Source organism: Apium graveolens, chromosome 8 (assembly GCF_009905375.1).
Source record: "Apium graveolens cultivar Ventura chromosome 8, ASM990537v1, whole genome shotgun sequence".
In the NCBI taxonomy this organism is placed as follows: domain Eukaryota; kingdom Viridiplantae; phylum Streptophyta; class Magnoliopsida; order Apiales; family Apiaceae; genus Apium; species Apium graveolens.
In genome coordinates this window covers 260,588,758-260,604,552 of record NC_133654.1, presented here as the reverse complement: position 1 = coordinate 260,604,552, position 15,795 = coordinate 260,588,758, and the positions used below count along the sequence as shown (strand labels likewise).

The 15,795-nt window shown below is 34.1% G+C and overlaps 2 protein-coding genes across 2 annotated transcripts; both read right to left on the bottom strand.

Moving 5' to 3' along the window:
• Positions 1-200: 200 nt before the first annotated feature.
• LOC141678326 (uncharacterized) lies at positions 201-2,530 on the bottom strand. The gene is made up of 4 exons (XM_074484616.1): positions 2,396-2,530; positions 1,282-1,480; positions 1,100-1,163; positions 201-869 (listed from the first exon to the last, which is right to left on the bottom strand). The coding sequence occupies exons 2-4, from the start codon at positions 1,458-1,460 to the stop codon at positions 567-569; spliced, it is 546 nt and encodes a 181-aa protein (XP_074340717.1). The 5' UTR covers positions 1,461-1,480; positions 2,396-2,530; the 3' UTR covers positions 201-566.
• Positions 2,531-4,857: 2,327 nt separating this feature from the next.
• Positions 4,858-15,055, bottom strand: LOC141677952 (large ribosomal subunit protein uL15c-like). The gene is made up of 4 exons (XM_074484105.1): positions 14,899-15,055; positions 14,411-14,777; positions 12,343-12,494; positions 4,858-5,210 (listed from the first exon to the last, which is right to left on the bottom strand). The coding sequence occupies exons 1-4, from the start codon at positions 14,959-14,961 to the stop codon at positions 4,989-4,991; spliced, it is 804 nt and encodes a 267-aa protein (XP_074340206.1). The 5' UTR covers positions 14,962-15,055; the 3' UTR covers positions 4,858-4,988.
• Between the last annotated feature and the right edge of the window lie 740 nt (positions 15,056-15,795).

The following is a 15,795-nucleotide window of genomic DNA, read 5'->3' as shown; positions in this document are numbered from 1 at the left end:
TAATCGGTTAAGGTGGTATAGAAAGAGCCCAACAACATCTTATACTCTTCAACAATTAACAAAAACAACTACCTCTAATGTAGCTTTGTAGAAACATAGAATTATTCAAATCAGCATGGCAAACAAGCATGCTCGGTAGACGGTATCATATATTTTCTTCCAGATGCAAAGGCAAAAGAACAATTCAATCATGAACAATGTATCATAGACAACTTGGGGATGTAATGAAATATATTGAACATATTTACACAGTCAACACATTTTTCTAACAGAATTCTCTTCATAAGCCGCCCACTAAGATTCTTAGAACCCAAAATGTGACCCTGAAAACTCCCTCCACTTTGTAATTTACATCAGAAAAGACTACTAGTGACTCCTTAATTATTTTGGTTAATGACTACTTACAGATGTTACAGACGGACGCTAGATACAGACTCGATTCTTTTCTTTATAGACATGTATATACATCGAAAAGGATATCACTCGCTCTCTCTCCTGAAAAAGTTTAATCTCAGAATGTTCTCTGTTTCAGATTTGTATGCTCTCTAAAGTATTCACTCAAGGTTCTAAGCCATTGTAGGAATGCTGCAGTTGCGGCTATTCCTGTCAAGACAATCGAACCCCTCAATTCTAACAATCGGTTTGTTACCAAAATTTGCCCGACCACATGCTCCTTTCCTTGCAGATGATGACGGGGATCCAGGCACAACAGGCTGGCTAGGGGCTATCATCGGTGAAATTTGGGTGACCTCGCCCCCAAATCGAGCGTCTTGAATTAGTGGGTTAGAAACCCTGCTTGGAGGCGATCCACAAAAAAAAGAGGGCGGTGAGGCAGCCTGAGTGCACGATTGTTCCATTGTATAACCACCCTGCAATTTTTGACATGTAACAAGATTAATAGAAGAAACAAAGAACTTAAATTTAGATACTCGCCTTCTATCAAGACTCATAAGAATACAAATATTGACTCGGTAAACAAGCTCAACATAAGCACAGGTTGAAACAAAAATATGTAGAGAATTACAGCACTTGATCATATATGCTATAAACTATGACATGTATAATAGAGAAAAGGTCAAGTACTAATACTGAGGCATACCCTTGATAAGATGATGTCCAAGAGCTCATTTCCCGCTTTTGTCTCACAAAAGTCTGATTGATGGCTGTTAAGATTAACAAAACATATCAGTATTTAGCGATCGTCTGAGTTAAAGATCTTTATCATTGAAAGTGGAACATGAAAGATATTAAAGGAGGTGAATTATGAAAAGATCAAATTACCTAATCGACCATCTCACAGGTCTAATTGGCTCATTTACAAAGCTGTTAATAAGCCCAAGACGTCGAGGCTTAGGACAAACCACAGAGTCTCTCTTATCCGAGATAGAAACAGAAACATTTACAGAGCTCCTCATTTCTTCCCAGGTTGTGCTAGCGTTTTGGATCACACAGTTACTCATGATTTTGCTTCAAACAAAACCTATATATAATTCATCAACACAAGTATATTAGACAAAAGCTTCAAGACAAACTTAAAAATTAAGCGACAACAAAGTCTTATTCTATTTAATCATATGATTTATTGCATTAGATCTTTATAGCCAGCACATAGGTTTATTTATTAATCAGAGATCCGGTCAAAGTATCCGCGTAAATACATAAAAACAATTCGACAAGCCGGCTAGTGCCATGACTTGATCATAAAAAACTTAAAAGCCTTTGTCGGCAAAGGAAAATGCCATACAGTCATGGCTTAGCATGCAACATACATTTAAAAAAATTGCTCAGAATATAAAAATTAATAAACTAAACTGCAGGATCAGATGAACTAACCACTTCTGTCCATTAACACACATCACATACTCATGCTACACATAAAAAATATTCAATTACTTTTTCTTTTTTTCCCATATATATAAACCAACCAACCAAACGTAACCAGATATCCGATATCCAGCTTATTTTTACCATATATAATACCATAAATTTATACAAAAAGTAGCAGAACCTGGTGATCATTTTTGGCCTTCAAAAAGTGGCAAAAAATACTATAAACATGGAGCTTATTTCTGGCCTAAACACACAAGAAAAAACCTTTAAAAGAACCTATTGATCAAATGAAATTTCTGCTAAAAATGAATCAATTTAAGCATATTTTCTATAATACAATTAAAATTAACAGTGTATCCAAGATTTTAATCTTTTCCTTAATTAACAGAAAATCCAACAAAAAATTATAGAACAACATACAGAAACTGAGAAACATAAATGATCATGGTTTCAAAAAAAAAAACAATACTGATCATAAATGAAAATGAATAAAAACTAAATTTGAAAAAAAATATTAAAATTATATATGTTAAATAAAAATAAAGAGATGGTTAGGATGATAAACCTGAGGGGAAATAGAGGGAGGGAGAGAGAGCAAAGTATGGCTCCTCCTGCAGGGGATGTTGAAAAACAAGAAAGCAGAGGAAGCAAAATGAATGACAAGGAGGGGTCACATTTATACAACTACTACATTTATTTATATATGTAGAATATTATAATTATAATAATATAATGGATAATAATAAAATAAAATAGAACGGGGTTCTACGAAGCTCTGTAGAATGAGAAAAGATAGAGTAGCTGTGACAGAAAGGAGGCAATGGATTAGTATATCATCCTTCGGTTCCTTAATACGTTTCCATTTTGACTTTTTCACTAATCGATTAATTATTAATTTATATCTAATTTATAAAAATAAATATAATCATGAGTGATCTTATTGGATTCGTATTTATGAATATTTTAATACAGTAAAATTTTTATATTTAATACTACTACGAAATTAAAAATATTAACAATCAAAAATATGTATTGACAAATATGTCCAACAACAAATATTTTTAGGGAGAGAAGGAATATATATTATCATAAAGTTGATAAAATTTGAGCTTAGATTGAATTTGAATAGAATAATTGGAGAAGTCAAACTTGTACAAATTTTAGTTTTAGTTAGAGTCTGATTTGGAATTCAAATTAATAATATGATATTTTAATGGAATTTGAATCTTATATTATTATATCGAATAACTTTTAATATTTAAATTATTAATAAATAAATTAGAATACGAACTAATAAAAATAAACTCAGTTTACAATTATTTATCTGGTTTGACTGATTTTTGATAAATTACCGGTAAATTATTCAATTTTTAAAAATTATCCTATAAATTAAAAACAGATAACTTAACTAAATAATGTCAATTTTCGAAAATCCGTAAACACAAGTGAGTGTAATAACAGAAGTGAGAAGAATACAGGAGGAGCATGAAATGCAAGAGTCAGCCAAATACGAATTTTAAAACCATTTTTCTCCAAGTAAATTTTGTTATATTTAGAGATAAGATGTCACGTTGACGGTGCTTTCAGCGAGAAATGTCATTGATATTCGCACCCACTCCCAACTAAGAGCCGGTTTTTGAACAGTGATTTAAGAAAGGTCATCTAGACAGCTGCATTAAATTAATAAATAACTTCCCGGTCCACTGAATTGTTTACGTTATATTTCGGCACGTTTTTCAATACTCATTTAAAATATACTTCCATAATACTTTTTTAAAAAAAACATTATGAAACTATATTTTATGCAAAACTCAAAATACGTGTAAACAGTGTACGTAAATAACTCACCGGGATGGAGGGAGTATGAAGGGAGTATTAATCAAACGTACTTCACGTGGTCGTTGGTAAAATGTTTTCGCAAGAAAAGAGTCGACTCTTTTCGTAAAATTGCATGAAGTTGGAATCTCTTGCGCATGATATGAATAATTTTTGGAACTCAATTAAATTGGAACTATGTTTTTATCGAGACTTCAATCTAGATTAATCCCTTTAATGCTGGTTATTATAAATTATGTCATTGACATTTTTATTTAATTTTTTTATATCGTAGTTAACCCGTAACCGTTAGCATTCGGGTGTAAATCTTATGAACTTACGCAATAGCCTACAAATCACGTGAATCAAGGTAAACCGCATTTAAGCGACAGGCTCCGACTCAGGAGGCATAATCATAAATTCTCGTCTCGTGGGATTCGAACCTGTGATCAAGAGGATAGTTATCCCCTCTTTAACCAGCTGAGCCAATCCTAGCGCGCTTATTTAGGGATATATTCATTTCAGATTTTAAAGAACTAATAATAATTTATCGATTTTGAAAGATTTTTGTTAATTTTAATTGTTCGTGAATTTTGACGGAGTTGATGGAACTTGCTGATTTTGTGAAATCTCATGTATTTTAAAAAGATTTCAAAAGATTAAAAATGAAGTAGTAAATCCATTAAAATCCACAACTTTTTCAAATAGAAAAAAATCTGCAGACTTTTGAATATCATTAGATTTTGATGGATTTTTAAAAATACAAATTGAATACCACCAAATTTTAATGAACTTTTTAAAATTTAAATCGAATACACTCAGATTTTAAAATACCTTTTCTAATTTATATTGAATATCATCAGATTTTAAAAAATATTTTAAAATTCAAATTGAATATCTCTTGATTTCAAGAATCCAAAAAAATTATTTAAAATCTTCGATTAAATACAGCCATCTAAGTAGCTCGCGCATCTCCCGAAAATACAGTAAACTCGTCTCATCCCGACCCGATATTTTTAGAATGTTGTGATCTTTTTTAAAAAGGGTTTTATCGGGGACCTTATAATATACCAGCATTGTTTACATCCAAATTTATTCATACAGAAATTTGACAAGTGTTATCTTATCACATTCCTGTGTTAAGATACATTATCCTCTGGACCCATTGCCCATATACGAAGAGGAACAATTGTATCACTCAAGTGGAACTCCTGGAAAAAACCAACACGTAATTATATATATTTATATTCTGGCTAAGAAAAAAATAACAAGGTTCTTGATATGTCAAAGATTTGGTGCTTTACATATCTTTTCCAAAATGACATAACAATGAATGGCATAGATCAAGCAGAAGGAGGATCAGACCACTCAGGTGAAGCCCTTTTCTTGGCAAAGTAATCTTCGGCTCGAGCAAGGTTTTTAGACACTGATGGCTTCACCCACTTCTTTCGGCCAGGCAATGTGGTCAATGAACATCCAACAGCTTCCAGCTTCTCTTTGGCTGCAGCTGAATAGGCACGCGCCTTGAAGTTCAGCTTCACACTTAGGTCCCCATCACCTAGAATCTGATACCATGAGATATTTGAATTATAAATAAGCAGATACCCACCAACAAAAAGAGAATGCATATATAGCTGTGAATATTTGAATCAATTATAATTTCACAATCTAATGTATACTGTATTAGTTTTGTTGTCCACAAAGGAAAGAAGACATATAACAGCAAAAATACATCTGGCTACACGCACACTTAACAATTTGAGCGATAAGACTTTCTGAAAAAGGAAGAATATTACAAACTGGAAGATCTTTCTTTCCGGATATAAAAACAGATTATTAAAATATGACCTGACAAGGATACCTTATATGTATGTTAATTCGTGGGGAAGTTACACAATTCTGCTTTTATGAAGAAGGTGAGAATTGTATGATCATATAGCGAATGTCACACTTGGCAGGTTCTAAGAAGAGTTGATATTCATATGATTGCTGGTCGAGAAATATCTGAGAGCAATAAGCCTACCACTACAATTGACATAGTCAAATTTTACTTGGAAAATAATTAAATGGCAACGCCTATCAATCATAACAAGAAACTATGTGCCACAGATAACTTGACTCTACTTGTACAAATATAATTAACACAAGCCATGTATAATTTGCTGAGAACATGTGCTTTATATATAGTATCTACAACAAAGGTAGTAAAAGAAATCTATACAGCTTATAGGTCATCAAGAGTTGAGAGACTGATGTAGGACAATAATCAAAGACTTGATAAACATAACACTACTAGGGAATTGAACCGCTAAAATATTTTTATCTAAAACTGATATTTCAGGATACTTACCGATTGTCACCACTATTTTCATTAATGTTGATACTTCTTTGTCATAGAAATCATGCAAAACAGGACATTAAGGCTTGACAGACCAGACCAGGGCTATTGACAGAGTATACTTAAATTTTTGTTCATAAAGACTATCAACTAAATTCATATAAAAATAGTTACCTGCACCTACAACACTACAGAAGGATAGGGGAAGACTGGTTGGTGTATGCATGTGAAACAATTTGAGTGCGTCAGTATATATGATACGGCAACCATATACAGAAAACTGTCTAGAAGTGTTCTTATGGAAAGAAGTGATGTTATTGTACATTCATATGAGAACAAAACATATACAACAAATCAGAGTGGCGCAGCGGAAGCGTGGTGGGCCCATAACCCACAGGTCCCAGGATCGAAACCTGGCTCTGATAAATTTTTTCTGCCTTTTTAAAGAAACTCTTTTGTGATCCTTGTTCTGTTCACTGGGAGTTTTGTTCTAGCATTTTGTCTGGACAATTCTTCTATACCATCCTGCAGACTTTTTTAAAATGGTTCTGAATTACATTTTTGCTACAGATTTTCACTAGGTACCAATTGATTAATTATTAAACCTTTTATTTCCTTTAGGCCTTTAAGATAGACTAATGTAGGACAATAACCAAAAAATAATAGATGTAACACTATTAGGCGATTAAAACACATCATTACTTTTACCCCAATAGATTTTTCAACCGTAGAAGGAAGAGCTCAATCAATGTAGACATGAAACCAAAATATATTAATAGAACATAAATCATCCAACATCAAATAGTTTGTTGACTATCAAATAAATTCATATATTTTGTTGACTTGGCCATAAAGAAGACAAAATTGGATTTTAATTTTACAATGTATAAATACGGTAAAATATGCTACCTGCACCTACAGGCTACAACACTACAGAGGGATAGGGGAATACCGATATAATATGCTACCTGCACCTAAGCACCTACAACACTACTACAGTGTGATAGGGGAATAACGAATACCGATTGGCGTATGCATGTAAAACTATTCAAGTGTCTCGGTATATTTGATATGACAAGCATGTGCAGGAAACTGTCCTGAAGTGTTCTTACAGAAAACAGTGACGTTATTATACATTCACATACCATAAGAACAAAACCTATTCAACAAATCAGAGTGGCGCAGCGGAAGCGTGGTGGGCCCATAACCCACAGGTCCCAGGATCGAAACCTGGCTCTGATAATTGTTTTTTCCTTGTTCAGTTGACTTTTGTGTGATTCATGTTCTGTTAACTAGGAGTTCTATTCTAACTTTTTCTCAACCTATTTGTGAATGACTTTTGCTTAGCACAACTTTTCAAGTCCACAACCTTTTGCCTTTCCAAGCTTTAGATCTTCCAAACCTTTGGCTTTTCATTATCTTGTAACCTATGATTAGATGGCCTATATAAAGGTTTGTTTGTACATTGTTTACATACATGAATAAGATGAAGATTATCCTCTCCAAAGTTTCTCTCTAGTTTCTAGTATATCTATTATATAAATATAACACGTTATCAGCACGACGTTCTTATATTTAGCGTTTCTGTTTTTCTGGTGGCCGGGAGTCGATCTTTTAAGAACATGGCTAGCAGCCTCTCATCATATGTCATAAAAGATGAGGAATCACTTTGCTTAGCAGACAGTGCAACAACACACACAATCCTAAAAAATTAAAAATATTTTTCGCATCTAAAGTTAGCTAATGCTAATGTGAACACCATATCTGGTGCATCAGATCTTATTGATGACTATGGAAGAGCAAATATAGTGTTACCTAATGGAACACGACTTACTATTGATGATGCAATGTTTTCCATCAACTCAAAAAGAAATCTTTTGAGTTTCAAAGATATACGTAAAAATGGATATCACATAGAGACAACAAATGCAAATGATGAAGAATTTTTATATATCACATCAGTTGTCTCAGGGGTGAAGCAGCTAATTGAAAAGCTCCCCTCATATAAATCTGGATTGTATTACACCTTCATAAATCCAGTTGAATCATATATGGTGGTGAACAAAAAATTAGAGGACCCAACTAATTTTATGATGTGGCATGATCGTTTAGGCCATCCGGGTTCAACAATGATGCGAAGAATTATAGAAAACTCAAATGGACATCCTCTCAAGAACAAAATTGTTCCTTTATCTAAAGATGTCCCTTGTATTGCTTGTTTTCAAGGAAAATTGATAACTAGACCATCTCCTGTGAAAGTTTCAATTGAATGCCCAAAATTCTTGGAGCGAATACAAGGTGATATATGTGGACCAATTACCCCATCTAGTGGGCCATTTCAGTACTTTATGGTACTCATTGATGCATCAACACGATGGTAGCATGTTAGTTTATTGTCCACTCGTAATGTTGTTTTTCACGACTCCTTGCTCAAATAATTCGGTTAAGAGCACAATTCCCTGATCATAATATAAAGAAAATAAGATTGGACAATGCAGGGAAATTTACATCCCAATCTTTTAATGATTATTGTATGTCGATTGGGATTGAAGTGGAACATTCTGTTGCCCACGTACACACTCAAAATGGTCTGGCCGAATCTTTCATCAAAAGGCTACAACTGATTGCTAGACCTTTACTTATGAAAACGAATTTACCAAATTCTACTTGGGGACATGCGATTTTACATGCGGCTTCTTTGGTTCGGTTACGACCGACCTCTTATCATCAATATTCCCCTATGCAACTTGTAAATGGTACAGAACCGAATGTCTCTCATTTAAGAGTTTTTGGGTGCGCAGTTTATGTTCCGATATCCCCTCCCCAACGAACAAAAATGGGACCCCAAAGAAGATTAGGGGTATATGTTGGGTTTGACTCCCCCTCAATTATTAAATATTTGGAGCCCATGACTAGTGATTTATTCAAGGCAAGGTTTGCCGATTGTCAACTTGATGAGACAGTTTTTCCTGCATTAGGGGGAGATAAGATAAAATTTGAAAAGGAAAGCAAGAAATTTTATGGAATGCAGCATCCCTTTCTCATTTTGATCCTCGTACAAATCAATGTGAACTTGAAGTTCAAAAGATTATCCACCTACAAGAAGTAGTCGCAAATAGATTGCCTGATGCATTTACTGATGTCAAGAATGTGACAAAGTCACACATACCAGCTGTTAATGTTCCTTGTAAAATTAAACTTCTTGAAGAAGATAATAAAATCATGCTAGCAAATGAGTCTAAAGCACGCCAGAAACGTGGTAGACCTATTGGATCCAAGGATAAAACTCCAAGAAAAACAAGGAAACTTGATAAGGAAGTTGGTACATCAAATGACATCATAGAATTGATCACTGAAGAGACGTCTTCTAAGGATGATCAAACACCTGAAATTGTTGACAATGAAGAGATCTCGATAAATTATGTCATTTCAGGAAAGAGGTGGAACAGAAAAGAAATTGTCATGGATGATATATTTGCATATGCAGCTGCACTTGACATTTCTGAAAAAATCGAGGATCATGAACCTAGATCGATCTATGAATGTAAAAGAAGAAATGATTGGTCAAAATGGAAAGAAGCTAATGAAGCAGAACTGAAATCACTTGAAAAACGCCAAGTTTTTGGACCTATTGTCCAAACACCTGCAGGTATAAAACCCGTCGGATATAGATGGGTATTTGAGCGTAAAAGAAATGAGAAAAATGAAATTGTGAGATACAAGGCACGCCTTGTTGCTCAAGGCTTCTCACAAAGACCGGGAATCGATTATGAAGAAACTTATTCCCCGGTAATGGATGCAACAACATTCAGATTTTTAATAAGTTTATCAATTCTAGAAGAGCTCCGAATGAATTTAATGGATGTTGTAACTGCCTACTTATATGGGTCACTAGATAGTGACATTTACATGAAAATCCCTGATGGATTAAAAATGCCTGAAGCATATAGTTCAAGACCTCGAGAGATTTACTCAATTAAATTACAGAGATCATTATACGGATTGAAACAGTCGGGTCGTATGTGGTATAATCGTCTCAGTGAATATCTTTTGAAATATGGATATACTAATAATGTAATATGTCCATGTGTTTTTATTAAAAGGACAAAATTGGGGTTTACTATCATTGCAGTATATGTTGATGATTTAAACATCATTGGAACCCCAGATGAACTTCATGAGACGATTGGATATTTGAAAAGAGAGTTTGAAATGAAGGACTTGGGTAAAACAAAACTCTGTCTTGGTTTTCAAGTTGAACATTTATCTAAAGGAATCTTTGTCCACCAGTCATCATATACTGAAAAGATTCTTAAACGGTTTATTATGGATAAGGCATATCCTGTGAGTACACCTATGGTTGTACGATCCTTAGAAAAGAATAAGGATCCATTTCGCCCAAGAGAAAAGGGAGAAGAACTTCTTGGTCCTGAAGTACCATATCTTAGTGCCATTGGTGCACTAATGTATCTTGCCAATTGTACACGTCCTGATATTGCATTTTCTGTTAACCTTTTGGCAAGACATAGTTCTGCTCCAACTCGAAGACATTGGACTGGTGTGAAACAAATATTTAGATATCTTCGAGGAACAATGGATATGGGTTTATTTTATTCTAAAGACTCAAAAGTGGAATTAGTTGGTTATGCAGATGCAGGATATCGGTCTGATCCACACAAAGGGAGATCTCAAACAGGTTATGTATTTACATATGGTGATACCGCAATATCTTGGCGGTCTACAAAGCAGACTCTTGCAGCAACCTCTTCAAATCATGCTGAATTATTGGCACTACATGAAGCTAGTCGGGAATGCGTGTGGCTAAGATCTTTGGTCCATCATATTCGGGAATCATGTGGTCTTTTAGTCAATAAAGGAAGCCCTACTGTTTTATTTGAGGGTAATGAAGCATGCATCACTCAGACTCGAGAAGGTTACATTAAAGGAGATCGAACAAAGCACATTGATCCAAAGTTCTTCTTCACCTATGAACTTCAGCAACGAGGTGAAATTGATGTTTGTCAGATTCGATCATGTGAAAATCCAGCAGATTTGTTCACGAAAGCACTTCCTACATCTTCCTTCGAGAAAATGATACACAAGATTGGAATGCGTAAACTTCGGGATATATTGAAATGAGGGGGAGATATGATATTTCTTTTACATTATATTATGTACAACACATGTACTACATGTACTCTTTTTCCTTCACTAGGATTTTTTTCCCACAGGGTTTTTCCTAGTAAAGGTTTTAATGAGGCATGTTGTTCAAGGGGGAGTTTCTGGAATGTGTCATTCAAGGGGGAGTTTTATGTACAACCTATTTGTGAATGACTTTTGTTTAGCACAACTTTTCAAGTCCACAATCTTTTGCCTTTCCAAGCTTTAGATCTTCCAAACCTTTGGCTTTTCATTATCCTGTAACGTATGATTAGATGGCCTATATAAAGGTTTGTTTGTACATTGTTTACATACATGAATAAGATGAAGATTATCCTCTCCAAAGTTTCTCTCTAGTTTCTAGTATATCTATTATATAAATATAACATCTGGACAACTCTTTGATACCATCCTGCAGACTTTTTTAAAACAGGTCTGATAATATTGTTGCTACAAGATTTTCACTAGGTAACAAGTGATTCGTTAATAAATTTTTAATGTCCTTTAAAGCAGTAGATAATAGTCGCAGAAGAAAGAGCTCAATCAATGTATAAATGTGAAACCAAACTATAATAATTAACCCTAATTATAAGAATATAATAATTGCAGAAGGAAGAGCTCAATCAATATATAAATGAGAAACCAAAATATAATAATCATTAATCAACCCTAATTATAAGAATATAATGATCGAACATCAATTATAAACATAGGGGGTATAACATTAAAACCCTTAATGACTAAGACCTGGAAAGAATTGGGCTTATTGCAAATAACCTAAATGAACATTTTAATAGATACCCAACCCCGTATATAAAAATATATAAATAATTATATATGCACCAAGCCACCAACAGAGACTTGATCTATTTTTAGGATAAAAAAAATTGTTTTTGTTTTGACTTCTGTCCCCATCAGAGAATCTTACCGTATGGCACGTTGGAATATAGAGCTATTTGTTATATATGCACCAAATTCCAAATTTGTACAAGAGGGAAAGATACACTTGGAATTAGACAGTCCTTGAAAAGACTTAGTTGAACCCAGGCAGGAAACAAACACACAACTTCACATCAATCTTCTCAGCAAAGTTAAATGTCATTAGGAAATGAGAATTTCAGTTCAAGTTGATGAGCTTAACTTAAGGGGTCTATGAAACTAAAAGAGAATAACTTTTTCCAATGTGTTCATATCATTACCTTCAAAGGAAGTCTCCTTTCTCTCCCTGATGGGTTGATTAGACCTTTATTTTTCAGTGATTCCAGAGACACCTCCTCCCCCTCTTCGAATCCTGCAGCTGCTATATCTTTCAAGTTCACTGGAAGATATTTTGGTATCCCGGCACGCATGCCTTAAATTAATATGAAATGAACTTAGATTAGATATTAGATATGAGTCCGACAAAGCATAAAACATGCTAATTTTTACTATCGTATAATTACTAATGAATGAGGAACTCCTATACATGCAACCACAACTTTACGAGCTAAAATACATACGAAATAGGACATGAATGGTTTTAGAGGAGGAAAAAACTGGTGGCATAGTGGCTGTTGCAGAAAAAAGAACAGAAGGAAAAAAAGACCAATCTTCACACAAGTAAAAATGTGAAAACCACCTATAAACTATACAAAAAATAAAATATTCTATTTTAACTGCGGCTTTAGCGAATTAAGAAAATAAAACAAGGGGACCTTTGCTCTAAACTCCATCCACTCAAATGAGTATTTGTTTTATACTTTGATTTCAAAATAAATGACCCGGATGAATTTCAAACAAAGGACTTGATTTGCAGAAAGTAACACTTTTCTAAACAACTGACTCGTCTAAGTAAAAAAAACATAAGCTTCTTAACTTAGTAATTTTCTGAGTATACTCTATTTCCAACAGTGTCAACCAAAGAAATAGCAAAGCAAATTGTATAAATCTTCTTATGTAATATTAAATGAGAAAGCTAAACTGAACATGAAAATAAATTCTTGGTGAGTTTAAATGTTTCTAAATCAAAAGAAAAAACAATTATTATTTTTTTCAAAAATGAAGAAATGCTAATTGAAGGATTATTCTCTTCCTTAAAGAATCAACAGCTTTGGAAAAGGGTAGTATATAAGCGATTTAGAATGGTCCGAATACCTAGAAACTGACAATTTCAACCAATACACAAAACTTGAATATATAGTAAATCATAAACTCAGCTGCGGATATCCTGGGATATGCATATGATAACATTTACTTGATGCGGAACGGGAAATTAAAGTATCAAATTGTACTTACTTTATGCCATGATTTAGGAATTAATTTAATTGTTTTTTTAATTCCTTGCCCTGCATCATTACTGCACCTACACGCTACAGTTATGCCAACAGATTTCCATAAATGCTTTCTACTGTTTAATGAGGGGACTATAGTGTTACATAGAAGACAGTCGAGACAAGATAAGTGGAAAGCACAACCCAACAAATTCTTCAGACACTAACACGACAAAGGCCTACGTAGATCACTAGATCCCTACTATATCCAGATATAGAAGGAAATATGAGCTTTCGCTAATTAGCATAGACTTATGTGCAACAACCTGAACAAAGTCTAGTTCACCAAAAATAAATATCAAGAGCTGGTATGACATTGGTATAACATCCTACTGCACCACCAACATAAAATTCCAAAGTGACCTAAACAATATCCAGTGTCTAACAAAAGATGCTATTAGTAGGAGATCTGAAATTACTATTAATGCAACTTGATTCAGCTTTGTCAGGACACAAAGCAATGTGCTAGTCCTGAAGCCAAACATAGGTAACTACTACTGGAACTGAAGAGTTCGAGTCAGCTTTGGTCGAACAACAGTAAGAGGAAGTTTTGACTCAAAAGGGACTAGTAATCATGAAAGTGGTAAAAAGGAGTAGTCTATGGTTTTTTTTTGCTAAGCTGGTCTATGTTATCCTTAAGACCCCTTCACAAAATACATAATACAACTTATAGACTTGTTATATTGGTGACTATCACATTGAGATTTCAATCCCAAAATTTGTTACTTTGTTCAATTTCCTATCTCAATATAACTATTATCACGCCACTTACAACATTTGCACCATCGATACTTCAATATTACATTAGCACCCAGCTTTGAACGTCACACATTATCATATCAAATATTATAGATACACTAACTAGCACAACAATGTCCATTACCAAATCATCACGTTATATAAAAAACCAAATTTTAATCCACAACAAAACATATGAAAAATACAATCTTTCAATTACCTCCAGCAATACCCCTCAACTTAGGTAATCGACGATAAAGCGGCATTTGCCCTCCTTCAAAACCCCTCATAATCCCTGGCCCGGACCTCGATTTCTGCCCTCTCATCCCAAACCCACAACTCCCTCCTTGTCCAGCAGCATGACCTCTCCCCTTTCTTTTCGCTTTCTTTCTCGAACCCGGTTGAGGTCCCAAATTATCAAGCCTAAGTCTAGCACTACCACCTAAAGAATCACCACTACTTGCCACTGAAGCAGCACCTTGGTTAAACACAACTAGTCCTTTTCTTGAAATTCTATTCACATGGGCCTTGTTAAAATTTAGTGATACAAAAAGGGTTGGTCTTTTCTTGAAAATACTCACATTTCCCTGATTAATTGTTACTAAAAATGCATTAGTACTTGCACAAAATGTTGAAAATTAAGCTAGTAAATTGAGTTAAATTTTACAATGTATAGACACAGAAATGTAAGTATATGAAAAGGGTTACCTTGAATGAAGCAGAAGAGTTGAGTAATGATTGTGTTGGAGAGAAAGTGAGCAGAGAAGCCATGGTTGAAAGCTCAGAGAGATTGTTGGAAAATGGATATGGATATGGTTGGGTTTGTTTTGTATATTCTTGATTTGGGTAATGTTTTTAGACCTGTTAATAAAATTCCGGCCCATGTTAAAATGGTAGGCCCGATTTGGTTTTTAAAAATTATGGTTGAGTTTGTTTGGTTTATTTTTGTTTAGGGTCATGGTCGTTAGGCTTGTTAACTTCAATTCACCCACATGGGAATGTAGGCCCAATTCTAGATTTACCTTTTTTCTAAATTATTTGAAGTAAACTTTCTTTTCTTTTTTAAATTAACCATATTTGCTTTAGATCATCTCATAAATAATAACATCAGGAAGGAAGTTTAGAGTATTGTCTCTCCAATCCCGTACGCCTGACATAGAATGAAAAGCTATCGCGAACACATGAGCTACTTCACTCGCAGACTTATACACAAATTGCACTATTACATTCTCTAAGTGCTTAAATAATTCAACATAATTCCTCTTGTGTGAAAGTAAGATTTCCCCATGCCTCTAATAGATGTCTCTACCAGTAGTTTAAAATATGTTTCAACCATACCGACTTTCAACCCATGTCTCTTCGTCTCCGTGACAGAGTTTCTTTAAGGCTCATAGCCTTTGTCTCTCTAGGTTGCCATAAGCCCTCCATCAGAAATTTGTTGACACATTACAAGTAGAAAATTACCTTTATCATCTTGAATAACATTCCCAATACCAATAGAATTGATATTTGTAAATATAATTGCATCAATGTTAATTTTTACCCAGTCTCGAGATGAAACTTGTTATTGTCTATTACTCGTTCGTATGACATGTGTGTGTTAGT